The 20401-nt window shown below is 44.4% G+C and overlaps 2 protein-coding genes across 3 annotated transcripts; both read left to right on the top strand.

The window, feature by feature from the left end:
- Positions 1-1022: 1022 nt before the first annotated feature.
- Positions 1023-9146, top strand: LOC127006157 (microfibril-associated glycoprotein 4-like). Its single transcript, XM_050875691.1, has 4 exons — positions 1023-1365; positions 4836-5278; positions 5751-5858; positions 8571-9146. Exons 1-4 carry the CDS (start codon positions 1162-1164, stop codon positions 8734-8736), a joined length of 921 nt encoding a protein of 306 aa, XP_050731648.1. The 5' UTR covers positions 1023-1161; the 3' UTR covers positions 8737-9146.
- Positions 9147-9287: 141 nt separating this feature from the next.
- Positions 9288-18082, top strand: LOC127006158 (microfibril-associated glycoprotein 4-like). 2 transcript variants are annotated; one of them, XM_050875693.1, is made up of 4 exons: positions 9288-9860; positions 14734-15080; positions 15599-15709; positions 17260-18082. In XM_050875693.1, exons 1-4 carry the CDS (start codon positions 9672-9674, stop codon positions 17459-17461), a joined length of 849 nt encoding a protein of 282 aa, XP_050731650.1. In that variant the 5' UTR covers positions 9288-9671; the 3' UTR covers positions 17462-18082. The 2 variants fall into 2 exon arrangements, with proteins under 2 accessions (XP_050731650.1, XP_050731649.1); XM_050875692.1 differs by having other exon boundaries at positions 9403-9860; positions 14734-15134; positions 17260-18068.
- The last annotated feature ends 2319 nt before the right edge of the window (positions 18083-20401 follow it).

Below are 20401 nucleotides of genomic sequence, written 5' to 3'. Positions count from 1 at the left end.
TAGGCCTAAAGGTCACCATCCTCCTGTTAACGCAAAGGTAGGCTCGTCAAGTGCTAGGAATGTGTGTATTAAAAGAGCCTGCTAAATGCTACTACCTTAAGCGAATATATTGGTATAGCAATTTTCAATGAAAATAGTCTCCGACCTGATTACCTAAACCTGAATACGGCTAAGACTAAGGTGTAGGTGTTTGAGGGCATATTGATTGAAACAGTACAGTCTGTCAGTGCATGTGGTCAGGACATGGAGGTATTGAAAAAAAAAAATCCTCGGTAGTGTGGTACAGAACAGCTGCGTTTCACGTCAAAAAGTCTCGCAGTGATTTGGCTTGGTCCACGTTGCTAAAGAGTCGCTCAACATGAATATATAACGTTGCCGATACTCGACTCGGCTCGGAGTGGAGCTTCTTCATGGCTCGGTAAGCAGGTCGGATATGATTTAGAATTCAAATGGCCCTCGACATCTTCAACGAGACTCCTCTCATAGCATTTTGGTAAATGTCGACTTTTGAAGTTATGACTAATAGACAGTAATACACTAAATAAGAGAGCATTACCATACTTCTGTTGTTCACCTAAACTCAAAACAAACAGTGCAACAATCATTAACGCTTCTTTAATATTTGATAGTGTACATTAGCAAAAGTAGATTAGAAACTATTGGTTTCCTCGGAACGGTTAAGACAAAATTTACTTTTAAAAGAATAGGTGATCATTTTACTCATAAACTATCAATACTTTTAACTACTCCACTGGACCTTCACAACTAAGGAACAGATTGACTTAATATAAACGTATAAGTTAACACTTTAAGTTCTTGCTTACCTTAGCCCGGTTAAAAAATGTCCTAGAATGTTCAGTGTTTATAATTATCACACACTACTCAGTTTCTCTGCACCATGGTCAGGCGATGACGTGTGGTCTGTTTTAGTGACACACCAACCCGAAGTCAAAAGGTATTGATTTTTACTTCGCGAAAGCGCGCCAATATATTATATTTATAACGTTTATAAAACGAGGATTCAACCCTCGACAGTAGATAAAACAGTCGCCTTGCCGGACCTCTCTGCCATTTTCTATCGAGCAACACTTGAAGACATACACCTCGTAACTCACCAAGTGGAAATCTGTGCGAGTATTCAGAACACCATCAAGACTCTTTATGGGGGTCCTTTTCGTGTTTCTCTCCGTGGTGGTGGCCATGGTTGCTGCCTCCGCCTCTGGTAATGATCAACCCGACCAGAACCTCACAGATGCGCACAGTTCCGTCATTGAATGCAACCAGCTCTGCTCAGTTTCATCCCTGAACTCAAAAAACTTCACGGCCGCTCATGTGCATGGATGCCAGTGTTCGACCGAGCTGAAAGTAAGACAAACGCCTTCATCCATCCACAGTCTCTTACCACACAGGTTTTGTATGTATCAAAGATCTTAAAGACATGTCATTGTGAGTTTGATAGAAGATTTACCTCTGTTGCTGCATTAGAGAAAAGTGAGAGTAGGAAAAATATTCCATTTGGGGTATTAGGTGGATAGCTTCATCTTGCTTTGTGTGTGTGTGTGAGGGGGGTAGAAAGCTCATCACCACCACCAACAGTCGTAATAGTTAGTAAGTTTTGAGAACGTCATGGTGATAAAAAGTAACATACCGCGGGAAGACTGGAAAGACGTACACTCTTAGCAGTATTTTTTTTTTACATATTTACTGTGATATAAAGAAAAGTACAAGTATATGCAAAAGTTGTGTTTTGGCCCAGACCAATATTAACTCGTCTGGTCACGGAAGACGCCAACGCCCTCATTCGGCGATGATGAGTCGTGTGTGTCAAACCGTGGGCTGGACAATGGTGGATGGACGGGCTCCTGGCCAACTCATGGCTTTGAGTCAGCGACAGGACGAGGGGAACTGCGAGCTGCTAACTGTTTGCTTGCTGAGGCCTTTTTCCCACTCCTCCGTTTAGCCGCATACAGCACTGGACACAGCCTCATAAATGACGTTTGTTCCGTGGACGCGACAGAATTCAAAAGACCACCCTTAGCGACTTCTGTAGCCAACACCTCTGATGTCTTGCTTTCCCAGTTCATAAGTCGAAAACTACGTCCTGGTTATCACCGTTAGGAAAACTTTCAGCAAAATAAGAAGAGGCTCTTTTGGGCCCTCCTGAGCGGACGCCTTGGAGTGAATGCAGTGTCCTGATACTGGATACTGGATACTTGATACTGATACTGGAGAAGAAAAGGCAACAGCGGCAGCGACGTTCATTGAAAACACGCCGCCATACACGCTACAACTCTGTCACTTACCTAACAGAGCTGCTCTAAAGATTCCTCAATACCTCAATTCCTCTAAGTTATAATAATCTTATCAAGTTGAAATGCTATGACTAGAGACAAATCAATTCTTGTCTGTTTCTCCCTTTCTAGGGCTTCCCTTGGGGGATTTGTAGGATGCCAAGCTAGGAAACAAATCTACAAAGAGGAAAGCAGAACCAGAATGCTTAATATTGAACGATAAATTAATTTAGAAAAAAAATTAATAGCATCAGCGGAGAACGAGAGTTTAATTTGCAAAGAAAGTGGGCCAGTGATGAAAACTTATAGCCTGGGATGTCCATCTTTCCATCCATCTTTCTAAACTTCCCTCCTACGGATTCTATCCTTCTCTCTGTTCCTTTATCTCTAGTCTCCTTTCCGGCTGTTTTATCTCTGCTGTAGTAGAAGGTCACTGTTTTTCCCCTAAACCTATCAACAGTGATGTTCCACATGGCTCTGTCCTATCAACCACTCTCTTCTTGTTATTCATCAATGATCTTCTTTCCATAACAAACTGTCCTATCCACTCATACGCTGACGACTCCACTCTGCACTATTCAACTTCTTCCAACAGAACATCCTCAAAACAGGAACTGCACGGCTCCAGACTGGAGGCCGCAGAACGCTTAACCTCAGACCTTGATATTATTTCCGATTGGGGTAAAAGGAACCTTGTGTCCTTCAATGCCTCAAAAACCCAATTTCTCCACCTATCAACTAGACACAATCTTCCAAACACCTATCGCCTATTCTTCGACAACACTCAGCTGTCACCCTCTTCTACACTAAACATCCTCAGTCTATCCTGAGCTCATAATCTCAACTGGAAATTTCACATCTCTCTTACTAAATCAGCTTCCTCGAGGTTGGGCGTTCTGTATCGTCTCCGCCAGTTCTTTTTCCCCGCACAGATGCTTTCCATATACAGGGGCCTTGTCCGCCTTCGTATGGAGTATGCATCTCACATGTCGGGGGGCTCCACTCACACAACTCTCCTGGACAGAGTGGAATCTGAGGCCCTTCGTCTCATCGGCACTCCTCCTCTTACTGATAGTTTCTACCTCTTAAATTCCGCCGCCATGTTGCCTCTCTTTCTATCTTCTATCGATATTATCATGCTGACTGCTCTTCTGAACTTGGTAACTGCATGCCTCCCCCCCTTCCGCGGCCCCGCTGCTCACGACTTTCTACTCAAGCTCATCCCTATACTGTCCAAACCCCTTATGCAAGAGTTAACCAGCATCTCCATTCTTTTATCCCCTTCAGTGGTAAACTCTGGAACAGCCCTCCTTCGTCTGTATGTCCTCATGCCCATGACTTGACCTCTTTCAACAAGAGTGTATCAAGACACCTTTCCAAACGAAATTGACCTTTCTTTGGCCACTATTATTTTACCTTTATGGGAGCAACAGTTAGCAGGGTTTTTTCAACATTTTCTTTTTGTTGCCCTTGAGTTGGTCTCTGCTAAAAAAAAAAAAAGTCTGACCAAACACTCCATTGGTACATTGGTTTTTTTTCAGTTGAAGGAAATAGAAAGAAAACAAGTGAAAGCCTTGCTAATTTATTATGAAAATTTATTAAATTAGTTTGCATCCCAAGATGGCATTACAGGAATAGATTATGTGATTATTCACAAAATCACCAAAAAACAGTAAGTTATTTATATTGTTCCCTATCTGTACATTCTCATCAATCCAACTGATAATGAATTTTATTTTAACTTTGCTGAGTACACAAGCTAGGAGTTGATGCTTAAATTTTCAGCCAATGTCTATGTAAATATTCTGCATTTTCATGAAAATTACATTTGTGGTCCTCAAAGTGAACCGCGGGGTTGCGGCCCGCTGCTCAAAATATTCGCTCCGCCGTGTGTCAGCTGCACGCCTCCCCTCCCGCGGCCTCTCCCTGCAAAACTGTTGACCCAAGCTTATTCTTACGCTGCCCAACTTCCTAATGCAAAAGTTTACCCGTATCTTTGTTATCTCTCTCCTTTAATGGTAAACCTTTGAGCAACCTTCAGTCGTCTGAATATTTCCTTACATTCAAAATGGGAGTCTCAAAATACCTTTCAAACCAAAACTTACACTCTATTTTGGCATCTTTTTTTTTGTTTGTTGTTGTTGTTGGAGCAGCGTCGTATGTTATACCTTTGGTTTGTCTCTTGTGTCGTAAGAAAATATATTGGACTGCGTTTATAGTGAATCTAAGAAACAGTAGTATAACGAATATTCCATCACTCTTCTTTAGCATACTTTTTGTCTTTATTATTGGATAAATCCAAAAAATTGCACAGAGCACGAATAAGTTTTAGTCAGTTCGAAGATGAGCTTCTAATAAAGAAGTGAAAATCGACTTTTTTTTACAAGTTTATTGTCAGGAGCTGTCTTGTGCAGGCCAGGAGCTGCCTTGTGCTTTGTGTTTAATTATGTTCTCCAGTATCTTTGTGTAATATAGATATATTCCAAAATATTTTTTCTTTGAACTTTTCACCACGACTATACAGTAAACAGACACCCCTTACAGGAGATGACAGATTTGCTGAAGGACGTGACTAAAACCCTCGAAAGAATACATCGTCGGCCGCGTCACTGCAAGGACCATCTGGAGGACGGGGATGGACAGAGCGGCGTGCGCGTGATTCACCCTTACCCTGAACAGCCATATAGCCGCGTCAAGACATACTGTGACCAGACCACGGACGGTGGCGGATGGACGGTGATCCAGAGACGCACAAACCTTACCTTCCGGGAAAACTTTAACCGCACTTGGAAGGAATATAGGCTGGGATTCGGTGACATCGAGGGAGAGTTTTGGTTGGGCCTTGACGCTATGCACGGATTGACTGAGACATCCCTACAGGAGCTACGGATCGACCTTGAAGACTGGGAGGGAAATCATCGGTATGCTAAGTACAACCTCTTTCACGTCGACGCCCCAGAGACGATGTATATTCTCGCCGTTTCAGGGTGAGGCCCAGAGAAACTGCCGAGTTCTGTGGTACTCGAGATACAGTTATCCTTGATCCGTCCTGTTGCCCTACTTTCTTTCTACTCACTGATTCGTTAGAGAGAGAGAGAGAGAGAGAGAGAGAGAGAGAGAGAGAGAGAGAGAGAGAGATTTACATAGATTTACATAGAAAATCAGACCACATAGACCCCATGGTCCAGACTAGGTGGTCTGTCCTTAAACCTAAGTGATTTTACATTAATCAGGTGGCTCCAAAACGTTGCATTTCGAGAGAGAGAGAGAGAGAGAGAGAGAGATTCATGGTTGGAATTTGCGAATCCCCTAGTCTTCGATAATCTATATATAAGTCTATCTTTAAAGCCCAGACAAATGGTGAACATGTGTATATCTAGTGGATTACATTTACCTTCAACATCTAATGATACACTAAACTAAAACCATCCATGTCACCCGTTGTGTCTCGGCCGACAGGTACAGCGGCAACGCGGGGGACAGCTTCACTGATATGCATTCAGGCAGCAAATTCACGACCATCGATCAGGATAACGACGCCGACGGCAGCATGAACTGTGCAAGGAGGTAAATGCCGCCTAAACCAGCTGGAAGACGCCTCAGCGGGTGCCTCTAGCCGTTCATGTGATTTTGTGTACCGACCTGTCTCCTTTAGACTCATAGACCAATAATTATTATTGCATCATCAGGTCTATGAGTTCCAATGGTTTGTTGTGTTTTGTTAATCACGATAGAAACTTCTCAATTATGCCAATTTGAATAATATATATGTATATATATATATATATATATATATATATATATATATATATATATATATATATATATATATATATATATATATATATATATATATATATATATATATATATATATATATATATATATATATATATATATATATATATATATATATATATATATATATATATATATATATATATATATATATATATATATATATATATATATATATATATATATATATATATATATATATATATATATATATATATATATATATATATATATATATATATATATATATATATATATATATATATATATATATATATATATATATATATATATATATATATATATATATATATATATATATATATATATATATATATATATATATATATATATATATATATATATATATATATATATATATATATATATATATATATATATATATATATATATATATATATATATATATATATATATATATATATATATATATATATATATATATATATATATATATATATATATATATATATATATATATATATATATATTCATATATATATATATATATATATATATATATATATATATATATATATATATATATATATATATATATATATATATATATACATACACACATATGCGTACTGGACCCACATTCACCGCGTGGTGGACGACGCGGGTTCGTATCCTCACGCTACCACTCGGATTTTTCAGTCACCGCCGAGTGGCTTAAAACTACCCACATGCTGTCCTGAAGACCACCCATCAACCCGGACTCTAGAGGAAGCCGTCCAAGCGAATCAAGAACGAGTTCCGGGGGGCAGCATGAGCCAATGCAAGATGGCGCCACTATAAACACTCGCCTGCGCCAGAACGGGCTGGGCCGACCATCAGGCCCCACCTGGAAGAAGCCTTGGGCCGACCATCAGGCCCCACCGGGAAGATGCCTACCGGCGCAATAGGCAATCAACGTAAAAAAATAAATAAATAAATAAAAATGTATATATGTATGTATGTATATAAGGGGAGTTGGTGGCTGAGTGGATAACGTGACGGCGCCGCGTCCAGGACTACGCGGGTTCGCGTCCCGCCCGGTGCCACAAGCTGGGATTTTTCAGTCACCGCCAAGTGGCCTAAAACTATCCACATGCTGTTCAGAAAACCACCTGTCAACTCGGACTCTAGATTCTAGGATCAAAGATGAGCTCCGGGGGGCAGCATGAGCCAATGCAAGATGGCGCCACTATAAATACTTGCCTGCGCCACAACGCGCTGAGCCATACCATCAGGCCCCTTCAAGCAAGCCTACCGGTGTCATAGGCGACAACTTAAAAGAAAGAAAAAGTTAGTTGGAGACCAGCAGAGGTGGGCAAGTGCGGTATACTGCGGTAGTGTGGTAGTACCGCATCACAAAAAAGTACCGCACTACCGCAAACTTTCTGAAAATACCGCACAAAAAATCCTGCGGTACTTTTTTGCGGTACTTTGAAAACTATCGAAGACGACATTTGCAGTGCGGCATGCTCACATAAATGTTTTTTTTTTTAATGAATCTGTATCAATCAGTCAATCGGTATCAGTCATCAGAATCAGTGGTTCAATCATTCTGACTTTTCAGTTATTGCTCAAAATTAAATACTAAATAGACAGACTAAACTACTACACTGCCAGTCTTCTTTAATTAACCCGCGAGGTGCCGGCCATTTCAACCCCGGGCCCGTCCGTGGCGCCGGCCGATTTTTCATTTTTTTTATGAGCTTAAAAAATCCAAAGCAATTGTAAGATAATGGAAAAACCTGCAAAAAGTGGTTTACCAAAGTGAAGTATTTTTTTTTATTTTGACTATAGTTACCGCAGTACCGCACACCGCGTACCGTACTGGGAAAGAAGAAAAATGGGACCGCACTACCGCAACCGCACTACTCCGGAAAAAGTACCGCACTACTGCAACCGCACTACTGATTTTTCAGTACCGCGCCCACCTCTGGAGACCAAACCTAAATCGAGCTTTAAAGCCGTTTTACATTGGCTGCGATTCTCTAGCTACACTGATGCTAAATACCGTTGTTGCTTTGGATTGCTTATGTCAATTTCAGTGAGGCAGTTGAGACCGAATTTTATGTATACGACGACAACGGCTTCAACCACAAACCTGCGGCGAACACAATATCTTCGAGGTTTATCGACATGCCTTCCCGTGGGCAGAGTTTGGGGAGTCAGGGGCCAGTGTCAATGAGTCCCTGAGTCGAGGGACGTGGCCAGCTCTCACCAGTGCCGTCATTAGGGTTAGGCCTCAGTTTTTGTTTAGGAGAGTCACAGAGTGAGTGTGTATCCGAAGGGTAGTTATCATCGCAATTGGTGTGAGACGGCTTATTCCACGTGACCTAGGTAGTATTGTAAATTTAGATGGAAAATTTATCATTTAATTTCTTGTGAATGATTTTAGGAATTTGTTTTTCGGCTTATAGCCAGGAGCTGAATACACCTAATGTGCCGTGTGGTCTCGTCCTCCAGGCATAAAGGAGGCTGGTGGTTCTACGGGTGTCACTCCTGCAATCTGAACGGTCTGCCGCACCAGGGTGAGCATGTCTCTGACGGCGACGGAATCAACTGGGAGAATTGGCGCGGCTACCATTACTCCCACCGGCGAGTCTCCATGATGACGCGGCCCGCCTTCTGAGCTCTTACGAGGACCGGGCACACGAGCTGAGTCACTACTGATGCAGTGAAATGCCTGCCGCGCCGTCACTGAGAGCCTGAAGCTGATACTGAACCGTTGCTAATATTCAGTCAAGTAGTTACAAATATGTGTAGTTGATGCAAATACTTTTAAAATATTCAAATAGAGGTGTTTGGTATAATGGAGGGAAATGGAAACAACAAAGAAATAACAGAGTCTTAGGAGCGACCACAAATAGGCTGTCTAGCCTCTTGTAGTCTTCCCGTAGCTTTGTGCACCCTTGTGTAGATTACATTTTCTTTGCTTTACCCGTCATCTGCTGAGGTAGTTGAAGCTGCACTACAACGAACACACAAAGCTAACATTGTTTCATTTGTGCGAGCGATTAAATATAAGAAGCAAATGTTTTGCACCTGACTATTGATCACTTCAAAACACCCTTTGATATGGTTTCCACTCAGTTAATCCCCTGCCAACGTATGTTTGTTTTTAGCCTCTTGGCTGGTGATAATTATATCATTATCACAATAATAGTAACATTTTTAACAATAATAATAACCCACATCTAAGAGGCAGATTTGGTCTTAAGACACGCGTGTAAGCTAACACTAAACCATATATTTACATACAGTCGTGATAAAAAAAATGTTTAAAAAATATGTTTAAATGTCAATATTTACAACTCACGCACGGCTCTGTTTCTTTGCAACGTGATCTGGTGTCGAGAAGGAGACGTGATGCCCTTCAGTCTGTTTCAAAACACACCAACCCACACAGGCAACACGCGTAGAACTATAATTTAGAAACTCGCATTCTGTCCTCGATTGCACTCCACGACGGCAGCCTTCCAGTGTCTCTGGCAGACTTATTTCAAGCAACACAGTCTTGAAAAAACACACCACACCCGACAAAGAGGAACTTTGTGCTAGTATATAATGCAGAAACTTATGGCGTGTCTCCATGACCCTCTCTGGGTTCATCTCGTTCTCCTCGCCGTGGTGGTGGCCCAGGTTACTGCGTCTGCCTCTTTATTTCTCCCACCATCCAAGGAGGCTATCCCCTTGGGCACATTCGAAGGTCAACCAAACAATCCGCCTGATCTTCTAGGGCTGTACTGCATCAACGTAAGTGGCTTTCCTCCGCAAAGTGCCGGTTGGTGACCCTCATTACAGCAAGAATCGCGTCGCCACCCTCTAGCTGCCAGCACGTGCCAACACTTACAACGCAATGTCTGATTTATCCTAAGTGATGCTGGAACGGCTACACATTATTTTATCTCTAATTGCTACTGCGCTGAAGCAAGTAAAAGAAAAAAACATTGTTTGGTTAGAAGTATACTGGCTTCTTCACTGTGTGTGTGTGTGTGTGTGTGTGTGTGTGTGTGTGTGTGTGTGTGTGTGTGTGTGTGTGTGATGAACAAGGATACAAAAGGACATAATAAAACTCCATGGGTCCAGCCAGCCTGCACATGACAGCTCCTGACAATGAATCATACACCAACGCCACAGACCAGCCATGGATCAATCATGTTTTCATGTACTATATATTTACGTCATTTGTTCTACACATCCACATCTCTGTTCGTGAACTAGATTTTACCGATCCTAGACCCGAATTAACTAAGTTTACAAATGCCTCTGTGTGTCCAAATATCTGTTTTCAGTATAAGTACCATTTTTCCAAATTGCACTTATCAACACCCTTTACACATTAGAAAAAGTTTCAGTTAAGTAATCTCGAAGTCTATAGTGCAGACGGTGATGTAATTCCGTAGGAATTTCATGCCCAACTTGAGATAGTGTGTGGTATCGCTTCCTTACGGTCTGAGGTAATGGAAAATGATGGGTGACAAATTTCTAGAAGTGTTTTATTAACAACTCGCTTGCGACAGTCTGAATGATAGCGGACCTTTTCTAGCTCAGATATCGAAAGGAAGGAGAGAAAGCCAGCTTGGGGTCTGAAGGCAACCTCACCAAGGTCTGCCAGACGTTTCGCATTGTGCAATATATCCTGTACTTTGTTCACGTCAGGGTCGGTAACAAGTCTTTTAGAATCACTCTTACACACAATGCAGACAAGTGGTGTTTCAATATATGTAGACATGCTTTGTTTATGATGATGGTGATTGGAACCGGGTCACCTTCCATCTACTTCTTGCACCATACAAATACTGAGTCAGGTCACCATAACTCTACTTCATGCACCATGCAGATCCTTTGGGATGTCAACCTGAAAGACAAAAAAAGAGCATACTGATACATTCATACAATAATATGAGTTAAGTTTTCACTTTGCAAGTTATTTCCTATATCAAATCCAATTTTCGACATGATCCCAACACCCGATCGCAATGAAATATATTCCAATCAATCAGAAATGTTGTAACATCCTATAATAAACACAAACGTCATTCGAATCGGACGATCATTTCCAAAGATGTGACGTTTTTCGTATATGTCATGAGTGACGGCGGCCATATTGGATTTGACGGTTACCATGGATACGGGTGTCGGAAAAATTTGTCACCCATCATTTTCCATTACCTCAGACCGTAAGGAAGCGATACCACACACTATCTCAAGTTGGACATGAAATTCCTACGGGACCATTATTTTGATACACGGCTGTCTACACTTCTACGTCTTTCTGAAGAATGCAAGTTAAGCTGAAGAAGCTCAACTTACATTCTTAGGAAAGACGTAGACTGTAAGTTTCGAGGTACCTAGATAATTTTGGTCGTTCTTTTCTGTACTGATTCGAGTAACTGAACAATATACCCAAGATGGTGTCTAAACACTGTCTGATACAATTTCAAAATAACTTCTTTGCTCCAGTTATTGATGTTTCTAAAAGTTAAACATAAAACTCGGAGGTAAGAACCTATATCTACATTCAAATACCCTTTGCAGTTGGAATGACCGATAGCTTTTTTGGGGTAATTATTTCGTGGTAGGTGCAGTGGATGAGTAACGCAGCGCACTCAATCAACTCGATCTTTATCCCATTTTCCCTCTTTCTGTTTGATCCTTCTCTCCATTGGACGTGCCAAACCCTGAGGACGAGTTAGTGCGCCCTTAACTTTAGTCCTCCCACTTGTTTGCCGTGTGTGGCGTCCCTGTAAGGCTGAGGGACGGGATTCTGGAGGTTGAGCGATGCCGGAGTCGTGTGTTGCGGCTAGCAACACACCTCTTTGGTCCCTTATTCCGGCCATGGCGGGATGTCTCTCCTGGCTCAGAGAGGTCAATCAGCTAGTCTGCGTGACCCCGAGCCAGGCATCCACCATTGTGTTGGGTGGTGGTTGCATATATGTATTTCCTGCTATCCTTGGGACTATTGGGCTTATAGGCCAAACGATCAGCCCTCACTCACTACGGAGACTGTAGGCCTCCGTGGTGGGTGAGGGCGTGGGAGAGTAAATTCTATAAGTATTTTTACGGCATACATCACTTTGATAGGTCTGGGACGGAGAACAGAGCAGCCCTGCCCCATCAATCTCACTTACCCCGTTTTCCGGGGAACCGCCAGAGTGATGCAAACGAGTCACAAGCTCGTCGAGCCAGGTCCGGGGCCAACCTCCGGCGATCTCTCCGTGTGAGTGCCTTGAACATCCTGAGCCTCTCGGAGGATCGCCGACTACTTCATCTATCACCTGAACTCCGGAGGCTAATGGGAACTAATGGAAGGAAAAACTAATGGGGCTGGGTCTGGAAAGCGTCGAAGATCTACTATATAGGAGTGGAGGATCCTCGCGGAAGACGCTGGAGAATATAGAGGAGAGTCGTGCTGCCAGGCTGGTTGGAGACTCGGAGCGATACAGGAATCTGTCACGGAGGACTAGAATCCCTCTGAGAAGGGATAAGGAGAGGTATGTCAGAGGTCTCGATGAGGAAGTCTAGGGTTGTCTAAATGCAAACCACTTTAGACTAGCCTTCCGAGCTCTGAAGAAGGTCCGCTCTAAATCCACATCTCAGACTAGTACCATCCGAAAGGCTGATTGGCAAATAGTATCAGATGCGGATGTGTACCGGACTCGTTTGGCCGAGAACTGTGAGCAGTACACGACAGAGCCCCCTCTGACTCGTGGTTTTGCATTGCTCAATGTGCCTGGCAAAGTGCTCTCTCATCTGCTGCTGATGAAAATTCGATCTCATCTGCTAAAGTTTCAGAGACCTGAGCAATCCAGGTTCACGCCCGGCAAGTCAACAAATGACCGGATCCTAGCATTTCGCGTCCTTGTGAAACGCCGACGTGAGTTTCGACTACTCACAACCCATACTGCCCATGGACACTGAATAGTGACTTGGAGAGGCGTGTCAATGCCTTTGTACCGAGTCCCTTCCCAGAATCATGAGGTATCGCTTGAATGACTTCGTGTCGAGCCAGCGACTACTCCGCGGAATTGAGTCGAGGTCTATTACCAGCTTTGTCCATGAACGCCAACTCTGGCTTTATGGGCACGTGGCACGCCACCCGAACGTCGATCCTACCCATAGGGCTGTTTCTATGAGACAACCTCAAGTGAAGACCAAGGCGACGCCCACGTAACTCATAACTGGGGCAAGTCGATCGATCCTGCCAGGAGAGACTAGACACGGACAAGGTAGCTGCGTGGAAGCTTGCTCAGTGTGACCTTCGGGAATGGAGAAAGCGAGTGAGTGAAGCAACGCTCCCCAGGATTATGCTCCCCATTGATTAGCTAGTTTTTCATACTCTTTGGACGCTTGATTAGTTCATGTTGAACTGCATCATCTATTTGTTTTACTAAACATGCCGACCTCTTAAGCTCCCCCTTGTAATGCGAGCACGTCTACATTGGTGTTTGATCTAATTGTCTGCCTATTTTTGTGTCATTAGTAAATTTGCCAATGTTACTGGTCATACTGCAGTCAAGATAGCCGATGTAAATAATAGATAGCAATGGTTCAAAACTGATCCATGTACATTGCCCGAATTCCTCTTCACTGTACCTTCACACGACCTCTGCGTATCACGAAACACATGAGAAATTTATCCAGATCCGGAGGGTTTTACCGGCGCCGGGGATCGAAAGCCACTCCTTAACCAGTCGGCCAAAGAGGTACGTAACCTCCTCGCAGAGTGAGTTTGCGAGGCTTTCCCCCAGGCAGGTCAGACACTATACATGTTGGACGCCGCTGTAAACGGAAACTCAATCTGATTTTTCACCGTTTACATGAACATTCTGCGTCCCGTCACTGAGGCATGCCTTGATAAAAGGGAAAAGTTGTGTGAATACGCAATAGCTGCGCGTGGCTGCAGTGCTCATCTCCGTACCGTTGGGCCGTTGAACCTGTGGTGGGTAAAGACCCACTATCCCGGGACACGGGCTTGTGTGAAGTCTGGGATTACCACAGTTTACCTTCTCCAGGTGTCCCCAGGTACCCATATATCTACCAACCCGAAAGGGAGGATCAATAACTGGATGAGGTTAATGAAAACTGTCAGGCCGGGATTCGAACCCCGGACCCGCGGAGTAGTAGCCAGGCACACTATCCACTGTTCCACAGAGGCATCATGTCTTGATCCACTTTAAAAAATGTACCATCTATTCCGTGGAAATGCTTTTGATGAAACACCTTTTCACAAGCTATATTAATGTCGAAAAATACTGTCATCATTTCCGTCCCATTTTCCTCCCACACCCACTCAGCTGTAGACTACCTCTTTAGCTGACTGGGCTTGGAGCTACCTGGGTTTCCGTCTCACCGGACCCGGGTTCAGTTCCGGGCATTTGAAAATTTATATCTCCTTTTTCGGACAAGATCATTTTTTCGTGTCCTTCGAGACACTGAGATAACGTTCAACTAATAAGATTCAAGTGGATCCCTCCCCCCCCCTCCCTTTATTATACATTGAACAACTGAGCTCTTCGTATTCTTACTATAACTTTACTCCAATTGCAGGTTTGTTGCTGAATTTTTGTTTCCATGATTGTCGTGAGCAGACTGTTCTCACGAGGTTTCTTTTTATTCTTTCAAGAAAACGAAGAATCGGTCGCGTCACTGCAAAGATTTACTGGATGCCGGGGATAAACACAACGGCGTGCGCATGATCTACCCCAATCCTGAACAGCCAGATCGCTACCTCATGGTGTATTGTGATCAGACCACGGACGGCGGTGGATGGACGGTCTTCCAGCGACGCACAAATTCTTCCTGCAGCCGCGAAAACTTTAGCCGCTCCTGGGGGGAATACAAAATGGGATTCGGGAACATCGGAGGGGAGTTTTGGCTGGGCCTTGACGCTCTGCACTTACTGACCTCCGCAGCCAAACAAGAGCTGCGGATCGACCTTGCAGACTGGGAAGGAAATCATCGATATGCCAAGTACGGTTGCTTCCGCGTCTACGGCCCGGAAAAGTATCGTGTCAAATTTGGATGGTGAGGTGCTTGACATGATATTAAAACTGACACATATACAGCTTGCCATGATATGTTCCGTAGTATCTATTTATGGCGGCTGTAATCTGATAACTTTTCTACGTATTATGTTTATGTTATGTTTGCTTGCAGTTGTATTAACTCACAAAATGGTCTGCGTACATTGAATTGTATTCGCATAATCTTATATGAATATTGATATAAACAGTAATGGCTCAAAACTGACCCATATGGTACGCCTATGGAAACGCAAAACACAATCTGATTTTTCACCGTTTACTTGGACTTTCTACGCTAATCCATGTCTTGATAAAAGGTAAAAGTGAGCTACGCGTGGCTGCAGTGCCCAGAAAGTTTATGAACATTTATGTATATACATCATAAATAGCATCATATTCAACCGCTAGATGACACCTTGATTTCAAAATACCTCCGTATTCATCATTAAGTGTACATCGTTACAGGTACAAGGGAGACGCGGGGGACAGCCTGGGAAAGGGCAATCGCCTCGCCTCGCCTTTCTCAACCTACGACAACGATAACGATAACTTACCACATGAAAATTGTGCCGAACAGTGAGTATACTTACATATTTCGTCCACGCTCATACATCTTTATTTAGTGTGTCTTGCTACGTAATCGAAAAAGTTATTTACTCTATCGTATCACGTCTAGAGCCAATGCAATGACTTGTACTTTGCCGAGTAGGAGGGAAGCCTTGCAAGGATACGCAGCTTTTATATACGAAAACAATACCTTAAGAAAAATGAGTTTAATATTAAGTGCAGTTCCAACTTTAAGGCAGTTTTACACTGGCTGTGATGCTATCTGGGCTGTGCATGCATGGAGAGCAGTGTTGCAAGACTTCTCTCCTAGAATACGATGATGGGAACACAACGGGAGTGGTGTCGACTAAACCTCCCCAGCTCGCAACCTCAGAGTTTTCCATCCGCCATGTGTTGAGGGAGGGAGTCGGCAGTTACAGCCAAAGATTCCCTTCATGAAGAACGTAGCCTTCCCTCACCAGTGACCCCTTCAGGGTTATGCATTTCGCTGTGTGAGTGTGCATAATATCTTCTAATAAGGGTCGAATCCTAGGGTCCAATTCGTAGACAATGTTTCGGTGTACAGTCAAACGCCAAGCTCTGTGATCGTGCGACCATAGCACAAACATGTAGCAGCTCATCCACTCCAGACATGTGGTCATCTACGCTACGGATGGTAAACAACGGGTATTCAATTGGTTGTGTTGTTGTAAGAAAGGTCGCTGAGACTGGCTGTGATGCAATGCAGCCGACTGGTTATGCTTATAAAATAAAAAGTTTATTGGTGAAGCCAGGGTTGTCAGTTTTGATTAGAAAAGTCTTGATATTTCAGTCATAAAATGGTTTTAAGTCATAGGAAGAGGGAAATATAGGCTAAGAACTATTGTTCCAAAATTCATCTGTGGAATGGATTTGAGAGTGATGACACAGATTAGGTAAAGGTAAAGTTGAGTGCATACTCTATAGCTGCGCGTGGCCTCGGTGCTTATCTCTGTCGCCTTGGTCCTTGAGCCTTTGGCAGATGATATCCCATTACCCCGGGAAACAGGGCCAATGTGACAGATTAGCTTTTGCATTAGTAAGTTTAATAGCATAGGGTTAAGCTCAAGTTTAAAGTCCACGGGAGTGGAAGTATAGATGGTTAAGTCGAATAGTGAAATAGGGTAGCTGAGCTTTGAGACATTGAATACCCCTAAGTTCCTTCTGGCACAATCTGAAATAACACAAGTTAAGCGTTCAATATTATCTGCACCAAAAATCTGGTAAAGTACTCTGAATGCTACGGAGAGTAAATGGCGTGGGAGGGCTGGGCCTTCAGCTCTGTGGGTGTGTATGCTACCTGGGATGAATGATCAAAATCAAAAGTCATAGACATCGCATCCTGTGCTAGAATTCAAATCGTGAACATGTCTTTGCAGCGTAGTAAGTACTGCATCTGTTGAGAAACGAGTATGATATGGGCTTGACTGCATACTAATGTAATAAACTTTTTTATCAAGTGATTTTCCGATATACCCTCTTGACCCAGAGCCAGGAGCTGAATACTCGGGCATTATTAACCGTTTAACCCCAACTTTCAGTCACCGCGGGGGCTGGTGGTACTCGTCGTGTCATTACTACTCCAGCCTCAACGGCTATCAGTACAAGGGCAAGACCATCACCAAGGGTGACGGCATCAACTGGGAACACTGGAGGGGCTTCCACTATTCCCTCCGGGACTCAGCCATGATGATCCGGCCCCTGCCGTATCGTGGGTCGTCGCGACGCCCCTGCCATGACTGATGTAGACTTTCTGGTTGACCATTAGAAATTATTTGATCCGCCTGCTGCTGAGTTGTCTCCTATAACTTGGCACGTCTGCTGAATCGCTACTGATGTGACTTTTAGATAATGCTATTATTTTTCCCTGATGTTGAAGGAACAAAGAATGCACAAAAGTGATGTGGTTTTAGTAAACCGACCGATATCTCTGTCAAGTGACACACACACACACACACACACACACACGCACACACACATAAGGGAGAGAGAGAGAGAGAGAGAGAGAGAGAGAGAGTGTTTGAGAGAATTACATAGAATTACATAGAAAATCAGACCACACAGACCCCATGGTCCGGACTAGGTGGTCTGTCCTTAAACCTAAGTGACTTTACATTAATCAGAAGGCTCCAAAACGTTGCATTTCTACTCTAGACCTTAGAGTACGGGTGGCGAGATAATTCTCTGGATGCTATGCACGGGGAAAATTTAGACATTTAAAAGAGGTGGAAATGGTGTCTTTCTTCTTTCCAATAATTGTATATTCATCTAGTATATATGGTGGTGTAATAAAACTTCTCTCCTAATAATAATAAAAAAGTTATGACAGCCCAAAATATTGCGCATTTTCTCGTGGCCGTGATGTGTCGCGTGGAAGCACCCCACACACACTCTCTCTCTCTCTCTCTCTCTCTCTCTCTCTCTCTCTCTCTCTCTCTCTCTCTCTCTCTCTCTCTCTCTCTCTCTCTCCCCTCCCCTCCCCTCCCTCCCTCCCTCTCTCTCCCCTCCCCTCCCCTCCCTCCCTCCCTCTCTCCCCTCCCCTCCCTCTCTCTCCCTCCCTCCCTCCTCCTCTCCCTCTCTCTCCCTCCCTCCTCCTCTCCATCTCTCTCTCTCTCTCTCTCTCTCTCTCTCTCTCTCTCTCTCTCTCTCTCTCTCTCTCTCTCTCTCTCTCTCTCTCTCTCTCTCTCTCTCTCTCTTTTTTATTTTATTTACACAGACACTTGGATACATCAGGGCCTAGTACCTATAACATTACATTATATGGCGGCAGTAGTTTCTGGGCTAAAGGGAACATAGTTGGTATCCCTTATCTGAAAGCCTAACCTGTTCACAAATTGTTCAGCCACTGGTTCACAAACAGTTTATATTGTTGCCGGTGTGTGAACTGCTGAGGCAGCTGACCGGACGCCGTGGGATCCGCCTCCGCTGACCGGGTGTTGGCTGTCATCTCCCGCTCCGGCTGGCGCAGCGTCCTCAGGTGCTCCACTCCCTCCTGCTGTATTTTGTACAGAGTCGTGGCCACGTCTCGCCGGTGTTGGAGGGTCTGCAGGGTCGGTAGGTGCTCCGGTTGTCGATCCGTGATGATCCTCCACGCCCTCTCCTGGATCTTGTCGAGGAGCGCGAGATGGGTACTGGCAGCTCCCCCCCACGTTAGGCACGAATACTCAAGGGAGGATCGGATTTGTGCCTTGTATAAGACCTCGCGCCCTCGACTGTCCATCAGCCAGGAGATTCTGCTTAGGGACGTCAGCTTCCGTGAGGCTGCCCTTGCCAGCTGCTGGATGTGCGTGCGGAAGGTCAGCCTGGAGTCATATGTGAGGCCCAGCACCTCCACTTCCTCACGTGGCGTCAGCTTGAGTCCCTCGAATTCAAGCTGGAGATCCACAGGTGTCCTGGCCACTACCAGCAGCTGAGTTTTTGCTGGGGCAAACTTCACTTGCCACTTACTCCCCCAATCTGCAATTCGCCGGAGTGTGGCTCTTAGTTGGCGTTCTGCCTGGGCCTCTCCTCCTGGCTCTATTTTGTGAGTTAAAGTGATGTCATCAGCGAACGCTTTGGCACTAGGAACAAGATGGAGGAGGTCATTTATGTACATGTTCCATAGTAGTGGTCCGATGACGCTGCCTTGTGGCACGCCGGCGTGGATCCGTTGTGGGAGGACTTGTGCCCATTCAGGACCACTTGAAGGTGGCGTTCCTCTAAGTAATTTTTCATCAGGCACAGAAGTTTTCCCTCCAATCCGGCTGCTCTCATTTTTTCTAATAGGGCGGTGTGCCACACTCGGTCAAATGCGCCCTCAATGTTTAGTGCCAGAGCAGCAGTGGCTCTTCCTTGGTCCAGCTGTGAACTCCATTCGTTGGATAGTAGTAGGTGGAGATCGGCTGCTGACCGGTTTTTCCTGAAGCCGAACTGCCTGGCACTCAACAGATAGTGCCTATCCAGGTGTCTAGTGATTCGCTCAGCCACTATTCCCTCCAACACTTTTGCCACTGCTGATAGGAGGGACACCGGCCTGTAGTTCCTCACGTCCGTTCGGTCGTTCTTCTTGTGCACAGGAACAACATGGCTAGTCTTCCACTTCTGCGGCCAGGTGGAGGTATGTAGGCAGTGGTTCAATATCTTGGAGAGGGGAAGAGCGAGTTCCTTGGCACACTGACGCAGGAGGCGGGGGCTGATATTGTCCGGGCCAACAGCCTTATCTGCGTCTAAGGCCTTCAGTGCCAGATACACCTCCACCTCCGTTGTTGAGAGGCTTGTCAGCTTTTCTTTTGTAACTGAAGGGAGAGTCGGTGGCTCTTTTTCTGGGTGAGGGACGGTCATTTTGGCAGCAAAAGTCTTGGCAAACAACTCTACTTTTTCCTTATTGTTCAGTGCCATGGTGCCATCCTCTCTTCTCAAGGTCGGAACTGTGCCTTCTTGCACCTCACCTTGATGTTCCTTAACCAGATGCCACCACTGCTTGCTCCCTACCTGGCCTCCTTTTAGTTTGTTTCTCTCTCTCTCTCTCTCTCTCTCTCTCTCTCTCTCTCTCTCTCTCTCTCTCTCTCTCTCTCTCTCTCTCTCTCTCTCTCTCCTCCCCCTCCCCTCCCCTCCCCTCCCGTCTCGCCTCGCCTCGCCTCTCCTCTCCTCTCGTCTCGTCTCTCGTCTCGTCTTCTCTTCTCTTCTCTTCTCTCCTCTCCTCCC

Source organism: Eriocheir sinensis, chromosome 32 (genome assembly GCF_024679095.1).
Source record: "Eriocheir sinensis breed Jianghai 21 chromosome 32, ASM2467909v1, whole genome shotgun sequence".
In the NCBI taxonomy this organism is placed as follows: Eukaryota; Metazoa; Arthropoda; class Malacostraca; order Decapoda; family Varunidae; genus Eriocheir; species Eriocheir sinensis.
The sequence above is the reverse complement of the archived record's forward strand: the minus strand, read 5'-3'. Positions and strand labels throughout refer to the sequence as shown.